The sequence below is a fragment of the Solanum dulcamara genome, chromosome 6, assembly GCF_947179165.1.
Source record: "Solanum dulcamara chromosome 6, daSolDulc1.2, whole genome shotgun sequence".
NCBI classification, from domain to species: domain Eukaryota; kingdom Viridiplantae; phylum Streptophyta; class Magnoliopsida; order Solanales; family Solanaceae; genus Solanum; species Solanum dulcamara.
This window is the reverse complement of record NC_077242.1, coordinates 70799550-70819960: the sequence shown is the minus strand read 5'-3', so window position 1 is coordinate 70819960 and position 20411 is coordinate 70799550. Positions and strand designations below refer to the sequence as shown.

Sequence of the window (20411 nt, the reverse complement as noted above, 5' to 3'; positions counted from 1 at the left end):
TGTTCAATTAACTTTTGGCACGATATTTGGATACCCTTCCATAATAATATTAGAAGTTGTATTCAAGATCCTCTAAATCGTGATGAGAAAAATATTAAGATCAAAGTCCTTTTCATCAATGGTATTTGAAATTTTAATAGATTTTACTTTTCTTTATCCTAGTCTCTCATTTTTTTCTATACAAAATACTTATGTCCCTAACATAAGCTCCATTAATCATAAACTCATATGACGTTTAACTTCGGATGGTCTATTTACAACAAAATCGGATTACAAGCTCTTAGACTTCAAAGAGGATAGCTTTGTTCACAACATTAATTATAACTTCAATTGGATTTGGAAGATTAAGGCTAAAAATAAGATTAAGTTTTTCATTTGGTTCCTTCACCAGAACAAATTATCTACTAATCAATATGTTAATTTTATTGACATGAATATGTCTCATGCTTGCACATTTTGCTGGAGTGCAAATGATACCATCAATCATATTTTTTTTTATTGTTGCAATGTAAAAATATTCTGGAATAAGATCATCCAGAATAGCTCTAATCCCACTCCAATCAATAATATCATCTTTTTTCCTGATGAGTGGTGTAACACCTGAAATTCAATTAAGAACAATTCCTGTAAAAACTTCTTATCTTGGAAAGAACTAATTTCATCTTGTTTTTGGCATATTTGGTTAGCTACAATTCCAGTCCTTTTAATCAGAAGAAGGCACCCATCAATACTTATGATGCCATTGCAAAAGGTACTGAATATGTCCTTTTAATTTCTAAGATTGATATAGCTATTAAGCACACTATTAACGTAAAATGGGAACCTCCATTAATTGGTCATTATAAATTCAATATTGATGGTTCCTCCTTAGATAATTTCGGTGTAAGGGGTATTGGAGGAGTGATACGTAATAATAGTGGTGATTGGATACTACGGTTCATCAAGGGTATTCCAAATAGTACTAATACTCTAACATAACTCTTAGCTCTTATGTAAGGGCTCAAGATTGGAAAGGATAATAACTTATTACCTCTGAAAATCTACACGGACTCAACCGAGATGATAAATTTTTATAAAAAAATTACCATAAATTTTATAACTGTGTAATTCGTGAATGCATGTCACTAATGCAACAATTGGAAGATCTAAAACTCTGGCATACCTATAGAGAGTAAAACAAGGTAGCTGACCTCTTAGCCAAAGGAAGGGGCCAAGAAGCAATTATTTGGTAGCATAAAAATTTTGCAAATGAGGCAATTTGGGCAGATATACTAGGAGCTACGTTTACAAGGAAAATTTCGGCTCATAATAGTAATTTGATAGCAACCAATGCTACAATATATACAGGGAATAATACTATTCCTTTATTTTGTAATATTACTTGAGATTCTTTGCTAATAATATTATCAGTTGATCAAAAAAAAAAGTAGGCATTTGATCTTAATTTGTGTATGAAGTCTGCACCAAACTTTAATTTCTCCTTTAAATCATGATTTCAAATCTAAAAGAAATGTGATGATATGTGATTTGTTAATTCGGTATTTTAGGATATTTGAATAACTTGCTTTTGTATTATGGTTTGTTTATTTGGTAAAATTGTACAAGAGTCAAATAAATTTTGATGATTTTCATAAATTGTGGGACTTTTACATTTACGAGAAAAAATACAACTTAAGAATTTTAAATTGCATGTCCAATAAAAAATTCAACTTCAAATCTACATGATTTTAAATCATATCCAAGCGAGCCCTAAATAGTCGTTCGATTGCCAGTTGGAGAGGAGTTATTCATATGTTAAAATAAGCATAATTTTATATATTGTTTGGTTGTAAAAATAGGGGGAAATTAATCTTCACATAAAATGTAGCATAAGTTATATAATATTTGATTGCCTTTTTCTCTTTTCCACTCAAATCATAGCATTTCTAATAGGCTAATACAATATTTGATTCATGATTTTCTTTTCTTCATAACTGATACATATATAAGTTATGACAGAATCAATGTATTATTTAATATAAAAATAGAATAACTAATATATAAATGACTAAATTTCACGTAAATAATTCTTACATAATTAATCTGATATATTATTAATGCATGTAACCAACAACCAAAATGTTATTCCACCTCCAATATAAATATCCAGGGATTAACAATCCCGAAATTATAATCTTGAAATTGATATCCCACCTCGAATATGTGATACTTAATACTCATATTTTGGAATAATATATATATACATATAAAATCAAAACATGAAATAAATAAATATAATTTCAATTTTTATACAAAAAAATTGTAATCTATGGATTGTTTACACCACAATCTTTCATAATTTGCATTTTTAGTTTCATATGATTTTTACGTAATTTCGTGCACCTTTTGCCTACGTTGCACATTCTGTGACTTCACCTAGTTAAGGCGTGTGGAGGATTTGTTAGAGGTGACGAAGACCAATAAAAAGGGGCCATGTGTCATTAGAACATTAAAAAAGCTTCCATCTCCATTTTCTTCTTATTTTTACATGTCCATTAATTCATCATATTCTCTTTCTTGCCATCTCCGGTTTCTTCTTCTTTTTACATTTATATTAATTTTCTTTCAATTTCCATTATTCTCTTCTTGAAATTCCTCTAAATCAAATATTATATTAGTCAAATTCGTCATGATTGATAATGGTAAGGTTATTTTCTGATTTTAAGGTCTAGTATCTTTAATTTACACACTTTCATTTCTGATTTTAATTTTTTTTATTTAGGATTTGAGATGACAAAATCCGAGTTGAATAAATTGTGTGTGGATGAGAATGATGCAACGATCAATGCTGAAGTGCGATGCAACCATGTCATTTTGTTGCAAATGAAAACTTCTTGATCAGATCGAAATTCGGGGAGAAGATTTTTGATCTTGTCCTCACTATGAGGCCACTAATTGCAATTTTTTTCGAACACAAACCACCAAGTTTATGATCTTCTGAGTGTCTTGAATGAGATTGTTTTTGAATTGGAATCGATTGGAGTGAAAATTGATGATGAAGACAAGGCACTTCGACTCATTTGGCCTCTTTCATCTTCCTATAAGCACATGCAACCCATTTTAATGTATGAGAAGGAAATTGTGATTTTCTTGGAAGTGACGAGCAACTTGATTTTTGAGGAAAAAAGACTGAAGTATGGAGATGAAAAATCTCAAGAAAATTCAACTCTTGTTGTTAAAGAAAAATGGAAGCAAAATAAAAGCTCTAAGAAGAAGGTCGTTTGCTGTGATTGTGGTCAATTAGAACACGTTAAGAGTAAATATTCAAATAATGAGGCTAGTTCGGCTGGAAGCTCCAAAGAAAATGCTGTCAATGTTGTCTCCGAGGGGGATGATATTCTTTTGTAAGAAAGATGAAAACCCTCATGGCATGAATGCTACCTTTAGAATTGTCATGGAAGAAGATGTTTAATTGGTAGTTGATCCATAAGTTTGCACATGGGAATTGGTTGATAGATGATACAAGGTGTATGGTGGAAAGGATGCTGATGGCTAATGAACTCTCAAGAAATCAACAAGAGGGTTGCACCATAAGTTATTAGCAAGTTTTTCGACATGAGCAAAAATTAAAATTCTTGAAATTGGGAAGTGATTTCAAGTGAAAATTCTTAGATTGGTTTTTTCAATCTGAGTGGATGTACTCTTTATGGTGGGGTATGATAATTCTTGAATTTAGAATTATGATTGTCAGTAGCAAACAATGTGAAAGTTGCAGTTACACATGATTGGCCTAGTTTAAAGTTAGGTTGAAAACTAATTCTATTATGTGTAACTGGACAACTGTAAAGGGCCAACGAATTGCATTTTCTTCTCTTCAAAAGGTGGAGATTTGTTGATGTTAGTTTTGGAAAAGAAGAAAATGCAAAAGGTCTTTTTTGAGTTATAAAAGGAGCTTAGCCTTTTGGTTTATAACACCATCAAAAATTCAATTCCTTGCATATTAGAGAAGAAGTTTAGAGATAATTCTCTTGAAGACCTCTTTGGGAATAGTATTTTAGGAATAGGAGTGTGTGGGAAAAATATTGTGCGTTGTATGGTGTAATAATTTTCATATATTGAATATTTTTCTGAGAGGCCCGTGGCTTTTCTCCAATTGGGGAGTTTTCCACATTAAATCTTTGCGTTGTTATTCTTTTTAAATTTCTCTGTTATTTTCTGTTTGAAGGCAGTTCAGAAGGGACGAAAATTAGTTGGTGCTTTTTTCCAACGTAATGTTGATACAAAGCTAAGAGATCTATTAGTAGAAAATAGACCAATTAGAATTACTGACACATGTTTTCCAAAGGATAAATTTTTAGGGCACTTTTCTACTACACATTATTTTCAAAAGTTGGCAAATAGAAAAAGACATGAAAGAAGATGGTTAGTTTTTTTCAAAGATTTGAATAAAGTATTTTATTTTTGTTGTAAGTTGTTTAATACGACTTTTAATGCTAAGAATAATAAATTAGCTAATGAAGGTAGCAGAGATTGAAAAAATCTTAGTGCTAAGCTTAGAACTCATGAAACAACCAACCAACATATTACTAATATGAGTTTGTGGATTGATTTAGAATTTAGATCGCGTAACAATATTAGCTATGACTATTTGGTATGATGTATTATTCGCTATTAATTGAATTATCAAGAGTTTACCATCAAAAAGATATGCATATTGATGTCGCCATAGATTAATTAACAGGTCTAGTTTCTTTTTTTTTAAAACATATAGAGAAGAATGATTTACGATTGTTATGATTTCAGCTAAAGAAATTGCATTAGAGATGAATATAGAACCTGAATTTTGTAAAAAAAAAATGTGTAATTTATAGAAAGAATAATTTGATGAGAAATATTGATAATAAAATTACAAAATCTCTTGAAGAATCTTTTAGAGTTGATTACTTCTTATAAATAGTAGACTAAGCCATCTTTTCACTTCAAAATAGATTTGAACAATTTGAAGTATATGAAAATATTTTTGGTTTTTCATTTAGTGAGAAAAAATTGAGATCATTAGATGACGAGAATCAAAAAAATAGTGTCTTAATATTGAATGTTCCTTAAAACATAATACTCACTCTAATATTGACGGGTTAGACTTATTTTCTGAGTTAAAAGTGTTAAGGAAAATCATACAAGTAGAAGATAATACTCTAATCGAGATACTCAATCAAATAAAAAGGCTTGATTTTTTTCAAATGCTTATATTGCTTATAGAATAATGTTAACAATTTCTGTAATAGTCGCCTCAGCAGAAAGAAGTTTTTCAAAATTAAAAATAATAAAATCTTATTTAAGATCAACAATGTCTTAAGAAAAATTATGTGGTTTGGCTATATTATCAATTGAAAAAGAATTATTAGAAAAAATCGACTACACAAAAATTATTAACAACTTTGCATCTTAAAAGGCTAGAAAAAGAGATTTCAAATAAAAATATGAATAATTTTATTTATTTTGAATTTAAGCCTCTCATTTGATTTTGTCCTTAGGCCACCAAGGAGTTTGAGTCGCCCCTGCATCAATGGTAGATGTTTTGTCTCTCCGGCTCGTAGGTTTACCGGATAAGACAAGGAACGAAAGAGAAACCGGAGGAGGGTCTGGTCCGATGATTTGGTGAGGTCTGATTGTTGCTGTTTTGTTGCTCAGTCTAAGAGATTCGAAGCTCACTTATAATGGTGTTTTTAGGAAGACATTGACGGCGATGTGGTGATCTAGCTATTTGTTTGGGGTTTTGGGAATCTAGTGGTGGAGCTCCGGTGGTGGTTTAAGTTAACGATGAAAGGGATTTGGGTGGTGGTGTAGTGGTGAAGCTCACCAAAAAATATGTAGAGGAAAAAAAATGAATAGTAAAGATTAGAAATGGTGAAGAAGAAAGAAGTGAGGGTGTGGGTGGGGGCGGGGAATAAAAATAAGTCCACATTTTAAATTTTGATTTTAGAAAATGTATTTTCAATTATTTAATTAGTGTAAATTAATTTTAAGAAGTATTAAAGAATAAATAGTGATAATAATGATATGGTGCTGACATGGCTATGTTATAGCACTTAAATGGCGATGAAGTTGCAAGTGAGTGATATTATAATTTCAAGATAATATATTTAATTCACTTCAAAGTTGTTGTGGGGACATTTAAATATTCGTATAGTTAAAGTGCTAAACTTCCAAGATCAGAAGGGATTTAATATATTTACTCAACCAGAAATGCAAAAGAAGCATTTAAATTTGCTCTAACTTTAAGTTGGACATACCATACACTCAACCCAAAGCATTTCCAATGACAATCGATGTGTTGAGCATTTCGATCAGCGAGACAACATTAATCACACAACACAAAAACTGAAAATTTTCATTAGGAAAAATTTTCAACAATAGGAGCACAGCATTATTCAAAGACATTTCATCAAGTGTCACTTCAATTTTCATTCATGTGCCACAGATAAACATACAAAATGAGAAATCAACTACTCCCTCTGCAAGTCAAAATTGGTGAACAAAACTACATTTATGAGTACATAATACCAGTAATAATTACTAAATCAACGATGAAACAAAAGGCATTCTGCTGATATCTAATCATGTGTTCGCTGCTCTCAGACGTCTAATAATCACGTCAGACGTCTATGATATAAGAAAATAACCAGAGGCTGCTCGTGATCATCGATTAGCACCTTAGGGAAGAGTGGATCTTCTGTTAACATCAAGGTGCCAATTAAAAGAGGTAAGCAAGGATCATGGATGCACAACCTGTTCTGGTTAATCATCCAAATAATAATAGGATCCAGCTGACTTCTGCTCCCTATCCTTGGTTGATTCCAGTTTGTTGATCCTTGGACGAAAATTAGTTGGGTCCCTTCTAAATGTAATATTCAGATGCTGCAGACAATTTGGATAGCACACACATCAATACGAACACAAATCCAATCAACATATCAGAGCTGAATATAAAGCTACTGCAGCAGTCTAAACAGCATTTGTTTTACATGAGAAAATATGTGCTACACGATGATGAACATGTTAGCAAAAGAACCTTTAAATAATGAGGCAAGATATACACAGAAGGCTTACTGATAAAAATAAGTTCATTCCGGTCAACAGTGACTGAGGTGCATTTGCAACACAATCTATGGAAGGCGTCCCTTCGTATACAATGACTCTATCTGCCAGGTAAGTCGCCATTATAAAGTCATGCTCTACAACAAATGCAGTCTTCTTCGCGTGAAGAATGAATCTCTTGATGACTTTAGAAGCTACAATACGTTGCTCAGAATCAAGATAGGCACTTGGCTCATCGATCAGATATATATCAGCGGGCTGCACAGAGTTAAGTGAGCAAGTTAGGTTATAATTTATAACATCACTAGAGTAAGAGAGATGAGTGTAATAGTCTTTATAAGCTCCCCTTGCAGACTAACTTTGCTCTTCATCTACACTTCACTACTAATAGTACCCCTCTCTAAATGGCTTTAGAGTAACGTGATAAAACATATTTTGTGCAACATGTTTATAACCGTGCAGTAAGAAACACAGATTTTCAATAATAATTATAGCACAGGGTTAGACTTATAATAAACAAAATGGAGGCAGAGGAGCAGCAAGATGCAATATGGATACTAACTACCCATTGCAACCCAAGATGCAAATAGAAATTTCTTGCTGGTTTTGTCGATTAACTTTGCAAAACCCTCAATATGACACCCTAGACCCACGAAAAAAATAAAATAACCACCCATGAAAAAATATTATAACATCAAACAAACAGATGTTTTGGTTGTCAGGGCCGTCTCGATCATAAGGCCACTAAACCCTCGCAGGGGCCCCCCAATTTTTTTGGGGCCCCCATTTTCTCCCAAAGATGTATGTATATGTATACAATACATATATTGTTAAAAAAAATTCATGTATTGATAAATTTGAAAAGAATTTTTTGGGTATAAAATATAATAATTTTTTACATCATTTAATATAGGAATCGTTGTAATAATTGAGAAATGAAATAGTGCTTAATTAATTGTAGCATTCTTTCTTATGAGGCTATATTTTTTATTGCCTCATTTATATTCTGACGATTATGAACCAACATTATTATTCTTACATTTACTTTTTTCCTCCCCTTTCACTATTTTTATTCTCACATTATTGAATATTCTAAAGTCTCTCAAACGGTCAAACCTTCTACATTATGCAAAATTTATTGTTGTGTATTTATAAAAAGATCAAATTTATTTTTTGGTGTCTTCTTCAAATTTCAAACACTAAAACTAATCAACAATTCAACACTATTTTAATATCATTATACCAACTTATCAAATTCCGTGCAACGCTATTTCAATATTTATATAAAAAAAAGGGCAGCCCGGTGCACTTAAGCTCCCGCTATGCGCAGGGTCCGGGGAAGGGCCCGACCACAAGGGTCTATTTCAATATTTATATAGACTTTTTAAAATTTTTAGTCAGTTTTTATTATTTTAACTTTATATTATATGTTTTTCATTGAAACTTTACATTGTTTATATTCCTACCTCTCCAGACTTCATTTGTAGGATTACATTGAGTTTATATATGTCAACTAAAAAATATAAGGCCTCTCTATAAAATTTGGCTTTAGGCCCCCAAATTGTTGAGACGGCCCTATTGGTTGTTTTGCGTTGTTAGATCAGACACCTATACATCTGTTTGTAACATCAAACAAACAAAAAATGTTATAAAATCAAACAAACAGATGTTTTGGTTGTTTTGCGTTGTTGGATCAGACACCTTTACATCTACCAGATCAATGTACAAAACAACCAAAGCAGCAGTTCAACAGAGTGGGAGAAAAATTACCTTTCCAAGGCAGAGGGCTAAGGCAACTCTTTGCAACTCACCACCAGAAAGATTCACAACTTCTTGGTCCATCAATTGCTCAATTTGGAGAGGCTTCATCACATCTGAACAAAACTGGGGGTGTGTATAAGAATCACGTATTTTTTGATGTAGCAAATGCCTCACAGTGGATGGAAATTTTGGACTAATTTTCTGGGGCTTGTATGAAACATTGAACTCTGGTATCTCAATATCAGATCCTTCCACCACATCAGGCTTTAATAGACCAGCCTGCAGTATACAGAAACACAGGAAGAGTCTTTATAACATAGAAGACTGGAAACAGCAGCAATTTCAGACATGACATATTTGTGAAGCAAAGCGTACCAGCATGCGAATGAAGGTAGTCTTCCCAGTCCCATTCTCACCGAGCATCACAACAATCTGTGAATCAGTAAATTCACCCTCGGCAACCTTAAGCTTGAAATTACCCTGAGTCTTAGTCATGGTTGGATATCTGTAGCGTGCATATGATTCAATTTCCTCAGCAGCCTCTTGTGGGGTCTCAGCAACCTATGGAAAAATGTTGTCGTTCAGATAATATTTTTGCCATGACATTTGGGTTATACAAGAATCTGAGTTCTACCTTAAAAGTAAGACACTCGTCACGAAAACGTAGATTTTCTGTAGGCACAAACCCAGCCAAAAATATATTAATTCCTTCCCTGACTGAGAAGGGTAGGGTCACAACCCCGTATGCACCAGGCTTCCCATATAAACAGCAAATGAAATCCGACAAATAATCAAGCACACTAAGATCATGCTCCACAACGATGACATAGCTGAAACATAGAAGAATATTTCAGTATGTAGACTGATAAATAGAAATCTTGATTGTTGAAAAGTCAGAAAAGAATGGACGAGGACCTATTTGGTCGAAGCAAGGATCTGACAACTTGGGCAGCTTTAAGCCTTTGCTTCACATCAAGGTAACTCGAAGGCTCATCAAACATGTATATCTCTGCATTTTGTATTGCAACAACAGCAATAGCAAACCTCTGAAGCTCTCCACCAGATAGATCACCTACATTACGATCCAAAACCTGATTCAGCTCTAGATCAACACAGAGTCTTTCCTTCACGTCTCTCTCATCTTTTTGGTCAAGCACTTGTCCAACATTTCCTTGAACTGCCTTTGGAATATGGTCGACATACTGAGGCTTGATAATTGCCTGTTTGAAGAAAGGCTCAAATTACAAATGAGTAAAATACTATATGGTCAAGAGTTAAAGGTGATTAGACGCAACAAATAATGAGCTAAAGAAAAAAGACAGCTTTTTTTTAAAAAAATAAGGTAACTAGTAAGAAAAAAAGATATCTTGATATAGAATGGTGTGATGAATTTTAAAATTTAAGTTGTTCAACTTCAACAAGTCTTTGAATGATGCATTCCATCATTATCCTAGAGCAGTTGAGCATCCTTTATTACTCAAAATGGCAATGACCTACTGAATATTTTATTCAGATGTAGCGGGTGGTCTTGCTGCTCCCTAGTAGAACAAAGGATATGCCAGAATTTCTACACAAGTTACGGATACCGCCGTACTACCATTGAAACAATGGAAAATCATAACAGATCTAGTCAGGACCTAGAGTTAGGTGGATAACTAGTAATGATTTGACCAATCACAATGGTACAGAAAAAGAAAAACCTAGTCTGGAGAGTTACAATGCCCTCCCGGTCAGACAACTAAATCCATTGTGCTGTAAATGTTTTGTTTATTTTAACATTATGCAGGTACCCCCTATTAAAAGGAGCAAGAGGCAATATGTATATACAAAGGTGAGTGGTACTCGCAAAGAAACCAACTAAACAAACGGGCATTTAGGATAGCTGAAACATTGAATCATAAGTCACCTTTAAATTATCTTCCAGAATGCGAGTGAAGTAATTCTGCAATTCGGATCCTCGAAAGTGAGTCAAGATCTCTTGCCAATCAGGAGGGTTCTGCCACAGAAAGATTAAAGAAAGCATAAGCAAATTGTATGTACATGAATTGACTAGTGATGGCAAAAGAGTAGTACACTGAAGCGTCCCAAGTTTGGCTTCAATTTTCCAGCCAAAACTTTTAGGGCAGTTGACTTTCCAATACCATTTGTTCCAACCAGACCAAGAACCTGTCCTGGCCTAGGGACAGGTAACCTGCAACAATGTTTCAAGAATTAACTTTATAAACAGGTATTTGATTAGCAAAAGACTTCTCCAGAAGAGCTGCAGCTTAAACAGACCTGTGCAATTTGAAAGTGTTGGGACCATAACGATGGGTTGTATCCTTGTCTAAATCTTTTGGCAGATTGATGATCTGAATTGCTTCAAATGGGCATTTCTGTATTAACAAATAAAATATCAGTCAGCCAGCACAATGATCAATCTGCAGCAAAATGTATCCCCACATTTGTGATATATACAAACCTTTACACAAATACCACATCCAATACACAGCTCCTCTGAGATGAAAGCAATCTTTGAGGCTGTGGTGACCTCTATACATAACTTACCTGCAAAACCAAAGCTTCATTGACTGAAGAAGACATATCTTAACGTTACCAACAACAACAACAACAACAACCACCCAGTGAAATCCCACAATGTGGGGTCTGGGGAGGGTAGAATGTACGCAGACCTTACTCCTACCAAGGTAGGACGGCTGTTTTCGGGAAACCCTCGGCTCAATAATGTTAACATATCTTAACGTTACCATATAATGAAAATGAGCAAACATATTTCCCTGCTATACTAAGTAATACTACAGTCAATTATACAACAACAACATGCCTGGTGTAATTCCACTAAGTGGGGCCTAGGGAGGGTAGAGTGTACGCAGACTTTACCACTACCTCGAGGAGGTAGAGAGGTTGTTTCCGAAAGATCCTCGGCTCAAGTGCCTCAAACCCAAGTAAAAGAAGAAGAAGAAGAAGAAACAATGAAGACAACATAGCAATTAATAAGAAAGGCAAATGTAAAGTCTACAATAAAGAAACAACAATAACAGCAAAATAGTGTGATAATAGATACATGATACACAACAAAATACGTTGATCCTCCACTAATCCTTCACCCCTACTGACCTTTTACCCTAATACACATCCTCCACTCCTTCCTATCTAGGGTCATGTCCTCGGTAATATGGAGTTGTTCCAAATCCTGTCCAATCACCTCTCCCCAATACTTCTTTGGCCTACCTCTACCTCTCTGATTTCCCCTACAACCAGTCTCTCGCACCTCCTCACTGGAACATCAATGCACCTCATGTGCATATGTCCAAACCATCTCAACCTCGCTTTCCTCATCTTGTCCGCCATAGGGGTCACTCCTACCTTCTCCCGAATAACCTCATTCCTAATCTTATCGCACAGGACTCCAGACGTAAGCCTCTATTACATCCATGTCACCCTAATGTGACGTGTGACATCACTATCGATATCCCCACTACCCTGGAGTACGGACCCAAGATATTTAAAACTTTCACTCTTGGAAATAGATTGTGTGGCAAGCCTCACTTCCGCGTCTCCTTCATCTACCACACCATCAAATTTAAACTCAAAATACTTTGGTTTGGTCCTGCTCAACCTGAACCCTTTGAACTCTAGAATCTATCTCCAAACCTCCAACCTAGCATTAACTTTGTCTCGTGTCTTATCAACCAATACTATGTCGTCTGCAAATATCATACACCAAGGAACCTCCTCTTGAATAAATCGCATCAACTCGTCCATCACCAAGGTGAATAGGAAAGGACTAAGAACTGATCCCTGATGCAGCCCCATCTCTACTGGAAGTGCTCTGAGACTCCTCTCATCGTTCTAACTCGAGTCTTAGCTCCATCGTCCATGTCCTTTATCGCCCTAATATACACCATCTGGACACCTTTAGCCTTCAAACACCTCCAGAGAACATCCCTCAAGTCTTTGTCATAAGCATTTTCAAAGTCAATGAACACCATATGAAGATCCCTCTTCCTTTCCCTATACTTCTCCATCAATCTCCACATAAGGTGGATGGCTTTAGTAGTCGAACGTCCTGGCATGAATCCAAATTGATTTTTAGAAATAGACACCCATTTCCTCGCCCTCATCTCCACCATTCTTTCTCAAACCTTCATAGTATGGCTTAGCAATTTGATACCCTTGTAAATATTACAGTTTTGGATCACCTTTGTTCTTGTACAATGAAACCATTGTACTCCACCTCCATTCGTCGGGCATTCTTACCATCTTAAGAATAGCATTGAACAACCTAGTCAACCACTCCACATCTGCCTTGTCTGTGCTCTTCCAAAATACCACCAGAATCTCATTGGGTCCGGTCGCTCTCTTCCCCTTCTCATCCTGCTAATAGCGCATCTAACCTCCTCAACCCTAATACACCTACAATACCCAAAGTCCCGGAGTCTATCAGAATGCGCCAAATCACCCAACACAATGTCTCTGTCCGCATCTTCGTTTAAGAGTTTGTGGAAGTAAGTTTGCCCTCTTTGCTTAATAGAGGTCTCTGTCACCAACACCTTGTCTTCCTTATCTTTCATGCACTTCACATAATCCAAATCACCAGTCTTTCTCTTTTGCGCTTTTGCGAGCCTATACAATTTCCCATTCCCACCTTTATCCCTTAGCTCAAAATATAAGCGTTCAAAAGCTATCGTCTTAGCAGTCGTGACCGCTACCACAACTTCTCTCTTCGCCGTCTTATATACTTATTTAAGCGTCCGCTTCTCTTCCTCGTCCACGCACTCAAATAACTTTGTATATGCAACCTTCTTTGCTTCCACTTTGCCTTGGACTTCTCCATTCCACCACCAATATCCTTGATGACAACCAGAATTACCCCTCGATATCCCTAGCACCGCTATAGCTGTTTCCCTAATGCAATTAGCTGTCATATCCCACATGTTGCTCACATCCCCGCTACTACTCTAGGTCCCTATATCAATCAACTTCTCCCCATCTCACGAGAAAGGAAAGGGGTCAAGCCACCCCACTTAATTTTTGATCGGTCATATAAGGTCTTCTTCTGCCTATTCCTCTAAATCTCCAAGTCCATAACCAAAAGCTTGTGTTGGGTAGTACGATTCTCACTAGGAATGACCTTGTTGTTGGAAAAAAGGCACCGACTAATTTTCGTCCCTTTCGAACCTCTTCAAGCAGAAAATAATAACAGAGAAATTAAAGAGAATAAAAACAACACAAGATTTAACGTGAAAATTCAATGCGGGAAAAACCACGATCCACCCAGAAAAATATTCACTATATGGAAAATTGTTACTACCATATAATACACAATATTTTTCTCACACACCCAAATACCTAAAATACTATACCCAAGAGATCTCCAAGAGAACCTTTCCTAAATCTCTTAATAGTAAAATACTATATCCAAAAGATCTCCAAGAGAACTATCACTAAACCCCTCAATGATAAAAATACTATATCAAGTATTTTACAATAGTAAAACTATACCATGTATTTATTACATCTTGGTATTTGGTATGATTTTTTAGTGTAGATAAAAATAATGGAGCTAAGCTCCTTAGCTAACAAAAGCTATAAATATTTGTTATCTCACCGATGTGGGATAGCAATATTTTTTACTAGTATTTTTTTTCTCCTTTTTCAAACCTACCAACACTTGCAATCCTCACAAAGGCCTTTATCACCCTTCTTTAGGAGTAAGTAATCTATTTGACTCTTAACTACCGTGCTATGAAAGGTAACCAAGTGGCTCTCCCCTTTCAAAAAGCACGAGTTAGCAACCACCAACTCAAAAGCTTTAGCAAAATTCAAAAGCGAAGCTCCACCTCCATTTCTCTCCCCAAGATCAAAGCCTCCATGATCATCACCAAAGCCACTAGAAGTTGCCCCGATATGGCCATTAATATCTCCGCTAATGAAAATCTTCTCGGAGTTCGGTATACCTCTTACTACCTCGTCCAACTCCTCCCAAAAGAGCTTTTTGACCTCCTCGTTCAAACCCACATGGGAGAGCATAAGCACTAATAATATTCACATTAAACCAGCCAATGACTAGCTTAATTGTCATCATCCTAGCATTGATCCTCCTAACCTCCCTACTTGCTCTCTAATGTCCCCGTCTACTAAAATAACTACTCTATTTCTATCCCTTGAACATCCTAAGTACCACAACTTAAACTCGTCCACATCTCGTGCCTTGGTACCTAACCATCTGATCTCCTGGACACAAGCTATATTTATCCCTCTTCTTGAGAATCTTCACTAGCTCTATAGACTTTTCTGTCAACGACCTTATGTTCCACGACCCTATTCTTAATTTAGGAGACCTCGCAACCCGCTTACCACTACTCCCCCTAGCCCCCGACCTCAACCGAAGACATGACCCTAGTCCACCATCATTCCTCCAAGCCACTAGGAAAATGTAAACCTATACAACAAGTACAAGAAAAAGGATTCTACTAAAATTTTGAATCACATAGAGAGTCTATCACAGACTAGCAAATCCAAAACCAAAGAAAAGTAAGAACATGTACAAGAGATGAAAGATACTATCCAATCAACACTACAGTCAATTAGACATACTCCATAAGTTGATTATTGATTTGTTAGTCAATCAACTACACCTTGATCCCAAGGATTGAAACACAACTACACCTCAGTTCTAAATAGGGGTCAACTACATGAGTCCTCCACAACCCCACTCCACTTGGACCCATTTCATTCAAATTCTAGATAACTTTCCGTAACTAGAAGTTCGCTTATTTAACACGGATCTCTAAATGATGTACAAGTATCTAACTCAACTAAAAAGACCCTAGTGTAAATGTAAGAACAAGGAATAAACCTTGATCCCTATAAGCTGGTATAATCTAAATAGACACATGCTTCGTCTGTTGAATTCTTAAACAAAACACATTGATTCAGAGAACCTCACCTCCTATTAATACTTCAATTATCAAGAATGAATGAATTAAATGAAGAAATAAAGAACAATTTACCACCCAACCTGATAATCTATTTTTTCTCTGTTAAAACAATATAATGAATAAATGGTGAACAGTAGGTTCCTTTGGAATTTTGCCCATATACCCATGGTTGATCTTGTGCATACCTATAAAGACCCCATATGCCAAAATTCTTACTCCTGTTTTTCCTGAGATCTAATATTTCTTCTACTGCACATCAGGGGATACAACCCCTTGGTTAAAAAAATCCTTTATCCTCTTCCTCACAAACAACAAGGAAATTCTATCCATAGCTTACCTTGCCACGACAGAAACATTACATATGATTTACGAATATCCATTCCCATGGAGAAAGAATATCCATTCACCAAGTCCTTGTAGCCGCATTCTACTTTCCCCAACAATGACTCCAACACAACCTCAAAGTAACAGAGGAAGCTTTTCAGCACCCTTGTTTCTCTTTTCCTTTTTCTTTTCTAGGTTTATTGGTATACAGGGACAATTGTAATGCACGTCTATCCACAGAAAACTACATGGTAGCACATTTACTTTCTATTCATTTATAGATATAATAGCTTTAGGCAAAATTCAAGAATAAAGGTCAAATAAAATACCAACAGACCTCAGAATTCACTGAATGTATTTACAGAACTGTCCGTCCGCTTTACTAGGGTGAATTCATTATAAAACATAAAGCTGATATCTATAGTCCAGACGACATTATATACTTTAAAAGTCAGAACTACAGGTCAAAACATCATAAACTTCCAAGACAAAACCTCTTTTTAAGCCCAATAGCTCATATCAATAATATACTCCTCAATCATTTATGCAAATTGTAGTAGATGAATCCCCTTCTTTACTCAACCGTGCAAAGCTCAAAACATTAAAGGGGTACACAGCAAAAATATACACAATTAATCCTAGAAACTAACCACCACCACCTCAAATTCTTTTACCCACGAAAATCCCAATAGACATAATACATGATACACACAAGAGAGGTTTAGCCGTTAAAAGGGGGAAAACATAGAAAAAAGCATATGTATAAAAAGGGTCTGGCTCGAATGTGTTAATGGGTTGTTTGTAATGATTGTAACACTTTATTTTGCGTAGAGTACATAAGGAAAGGGGACAGTCCATCTTAACTTCACACGACCCGTAATCGAGGTATGTAAGGCTAAAACCTCTAACATTAAGGCTATGGGTTCGAATAACGAGTGGAAGCTCCTGCAGAAGGGGTAAAACAAAAGGGCATACATGATATATCTTTAATCTATAAATTCACATACAAAAACATAGTCTTGTTATATACATAGTCCAAAATACACAAACAAAACAAAAAAAGAGAACTTTTAGCAAAAAAATAACCAAACAAAACTGAAAATTTTCACAACAAAACAAAAAATAAGATTTGGCATCGAATGGTATACCAGTTTTAACAACTGGGCAGCTCTTCTTGCATTCTTGGCGGCACTTCTTGGGCTTGCACTTGTCTGCGCTAACGATGGCAATACGGGTCAATCTCTGATCCGACATGATGTCTGTATTCACCGATCTGATTCCCTAAGCCCTAAATTTCACCCAAAAAATTGAAAAAAATTGAAATTGCACGGAAAAATTGCAGTTTTGTTAGAGAGATAAAGGAAATTATACCCTAAGAGAGAGAAAGGAAAGGAGTGTGGGTGGCACGGCTGTTGTCGACACTTCAGCCCTAAGAACACGGGGATTGTTGGATTCCACCTAGCCGCCAAAAATACTACTATCATCTTTTATGGTAAATTAGGGTGTTTATGGGTTGTTTATAAACTTATTTTAAATTCGCACATTGCAGGGCTCATTCAGAGCTGACGCTTCCAATATGATTTTTTTCATTCCACAATTCAAATTCGAGACTTCTAGTTAAGGATGAAACAGTCTAGCAACTGCACCACAACTCATGTTGGTGAGCACCCATAGTAAACATCCTTACAAACCCTTTTTATTTAAGAGGAATATGTTTATGTATCATAAAGTTATATAATTTTGTCATATTTTATGAGAAAATCGAGTTCAAGGTGACAAATAAGTTTTCAATTAAAAGAAGGTGACAATTTTAATTGGTCAAAGTCAAATTTTTTACTAATTAGGGATTAAGTTAAGTAAGAGGTAAAATGTATTTTTAAAACTTTTGAAACTTTAATAAAATACAAAAGGAATCCACATTTTCCCCGTTTCAAATTTATTTTCTCTTTCTTCCACTTAGAAATTCTCCTTCTACATCTCTTTTTCTTTGAAAGAAAACTTAGAAAATTTCTCAACTTCTTCTTCGTCCCTTCTTCTTCTCCATTTTTTTCTTCTTTTTCTTCATCGTCGTCCTCTTTTTCATTCTCGTCATCTTGCTTCTCTCATTGTTAGGTTTTCAAAACTCTTCAAAGGTAAAGTTTTTTTCTTTCTCTCATAGTTAGGGTTTTAATTTTCCTTGTAAAAATGATGATTTAGATTAAAGGAGACAAAAAAGTATATGGATTTCACAAATTTGATTGTTGCATGCCCTAGTAAATATGTTTTTGGGTTGTTTTTATTGTGGTGTATTTTTAAATATATTATTGTTCTTTAATTTTCTTGTTGTACTCTTTGTGATAAAATATACTGTTCTTGAAGTTGTTTTACTCATTGAGAAAAAAATATGTTTTTGTAATTGTGGTGGATTGATGTTGGTGGTTGATTCCTCAAATCTTGCTATGAATAAATGAAAAAGTTGCTAAAGTACTTACAACAACTCATGAAGTACTTACAGCAACTGCTTAATTTTCTCTAAGAGCTTAATGAGTCAGTTGCTGAAGTTTCTATAGCAGTACTTCTATAGAAGTTTTAGCAATTGTTTCACTCAACTATAATAAATTAAAGATGAAGAAGCACATGAATTTCTTGAGTTGATCATTTAGTGATGTATTCTTAATATGTTGTTCTTGGTTGTTGTTGTACTCTTCGTGATAAAAAAAATATTTTCTTGTAGGTCGTGTTGATGTTTGGTTGATATTCTAGTATTGAGCTTGAACAATGTGCATATGTTGTAACAACCTTAGAACTTGTTGTGAATAGATGAAGCACTTGTTGAAGTTGTTATAGCATGTCTACCTAATTGCTAAATTTGTTGCAACATCTGTTGAAATATGTATAACAACTGCTTAAGTCTATGACACTTACAACAATTTCAGAATTTGCTGCAATAGTTGCTTAATCAACTTCAACAATTAATTCATTTTCCTCTTTATTTAAAATGATTGATTAAATTAATAAATTATTTCTATTTTATCTCCGGTGTGTAGATTAAATAGTTTGAACTAAATAAAAAAAACTAAAGATGATGTTCCTACTAGAAGCTCAAAAAGAAAATAAAGTAGTATACAAAAAGAGGTTAAACAACAACAAAATAAAGTCACTGATGAAACACAATTGACTAATCTTGCTGAGCATGTCATTACTGATGGTAAGATAGTGTCAAGCCCTAGACAACTAGATCAAAATTTAGAGCAACCTAGAGAAGAAGAAAAAGAATCTGGAAAAAAATGATTCTTTCAAAGATGTATATGATTCTGATGCTGCTGATAATTCAAAAAAAAATAAAGATAATGGTGAGGGTACATGGGCTTCAAAAGTTGAGGACAAGGTTAAGAATAGTGAGAATGGAGTTAGACAAAAAAGGCATCATGATCAACCTGTACTGGAGTATCCACCAGCCAGTCCTTTTGTCTCCGTTCCTTCAATTGCTAGCCCTTCAACTTCTAGTCCTTTAGCTGACAGTCATTCAGCCGCCAATCATTCTGTTGTTAGTCCTTCAATTGCTAGTCCTTCAACTACCGGTCCTTTAGTTGTTGGTCCTTTAGTTACTAATCCTTTGGTTGTGGATCTTTCAATCGAATTTGTCAAGCCTGCCAGTTATTTATCTTATGACTTTGAGACACCTATGGATACCCATCCAGACATGATAGGTGGTTTTGTGGTAAGTTCAGAATTGGAAGAACCATTGAATGATTTTAGAGAAATATTGCAGATTCAAAATTTGAAAAAACTCTTTAGGTCTACGGTGCTTGAAAAATATCTAGACTTAGATGAAAGTGTGAATGCTTGATTTCAAATGAAGTTGGTATTTCAACTTCTTCGACGTTGGATAAAAAGTGAGAGAACAGGTGAGTTTTGGATTAATTATTATGGCATGACTATTTGTTTTGGCATGAGTTCGCCAATGTAACTGGTTTGAACTTCAATCTACCTCATCATTATGTCGCCATGTCAACCAAGGTAGACAGAAGATATAAAAAATTGTTTATGCAATGAAAAAGAAACATTGCAAATGGAAGGAGTTGCTTGACTTTTTTAAGTCTAAGAAAATAAAAAAGAGTCTGAAAAAATCATTGTGTTTAATTTTTTTTGTACACTGTATTCTCTATGATAAAGATCCGAATAAAAATGCTTGTGCTTCTTGGTTTAAATTTTTAGTTGACCGAGAAGCATTTTATGCCTATCCATGGGGTCTAGAAAGCTATACTCTAACATTAGATTATCTAGTGAAGGTTGCAAGTTCAATTGCTAAAACTAACAATCTTT

The 20411-nt window shown here is 34.9% G+C and overlaps 1 protein-coding gene across 1 annotated transcript; it reads right to left on the bottom strand.

Annotated features, from left to right (window-relative positions):
- Positions 1-6406: 6406 nt before the first annotated feature.
- LOC129891367 (ABC transporter E family member 2-like) lies at positions 6407-17609 on the bottom strand. The gene is made up of 12 exons (XM_055966702.1): positions 17478-17609; positions 17255-17394; positions 11300-11385; positions 11116-11213; positions 10912-11029; positions 10745-10834; positions 9754-10058; positions 9473-9668; positions 9214-9399; positions 8848-9117; positions 7090-7335; positions 6407-6897 (listed from the first exon to the last, which is right to left on the bottom strand). The coding sequence occupies exons 2-12, from the start codon at positions 17358-17360 to the stop codon at positions 6778-6780; spliced, it is 1821 nt and encodes a 606-aa protein (XP_055822677.1). The 5' UTR covers positions 17361-17394; positions 17478-17609; the 3' UTR covers positions 6407-6777.
- Between the last annotated feature and the right edge of the window lie 2802 nt (positions 17610-20411).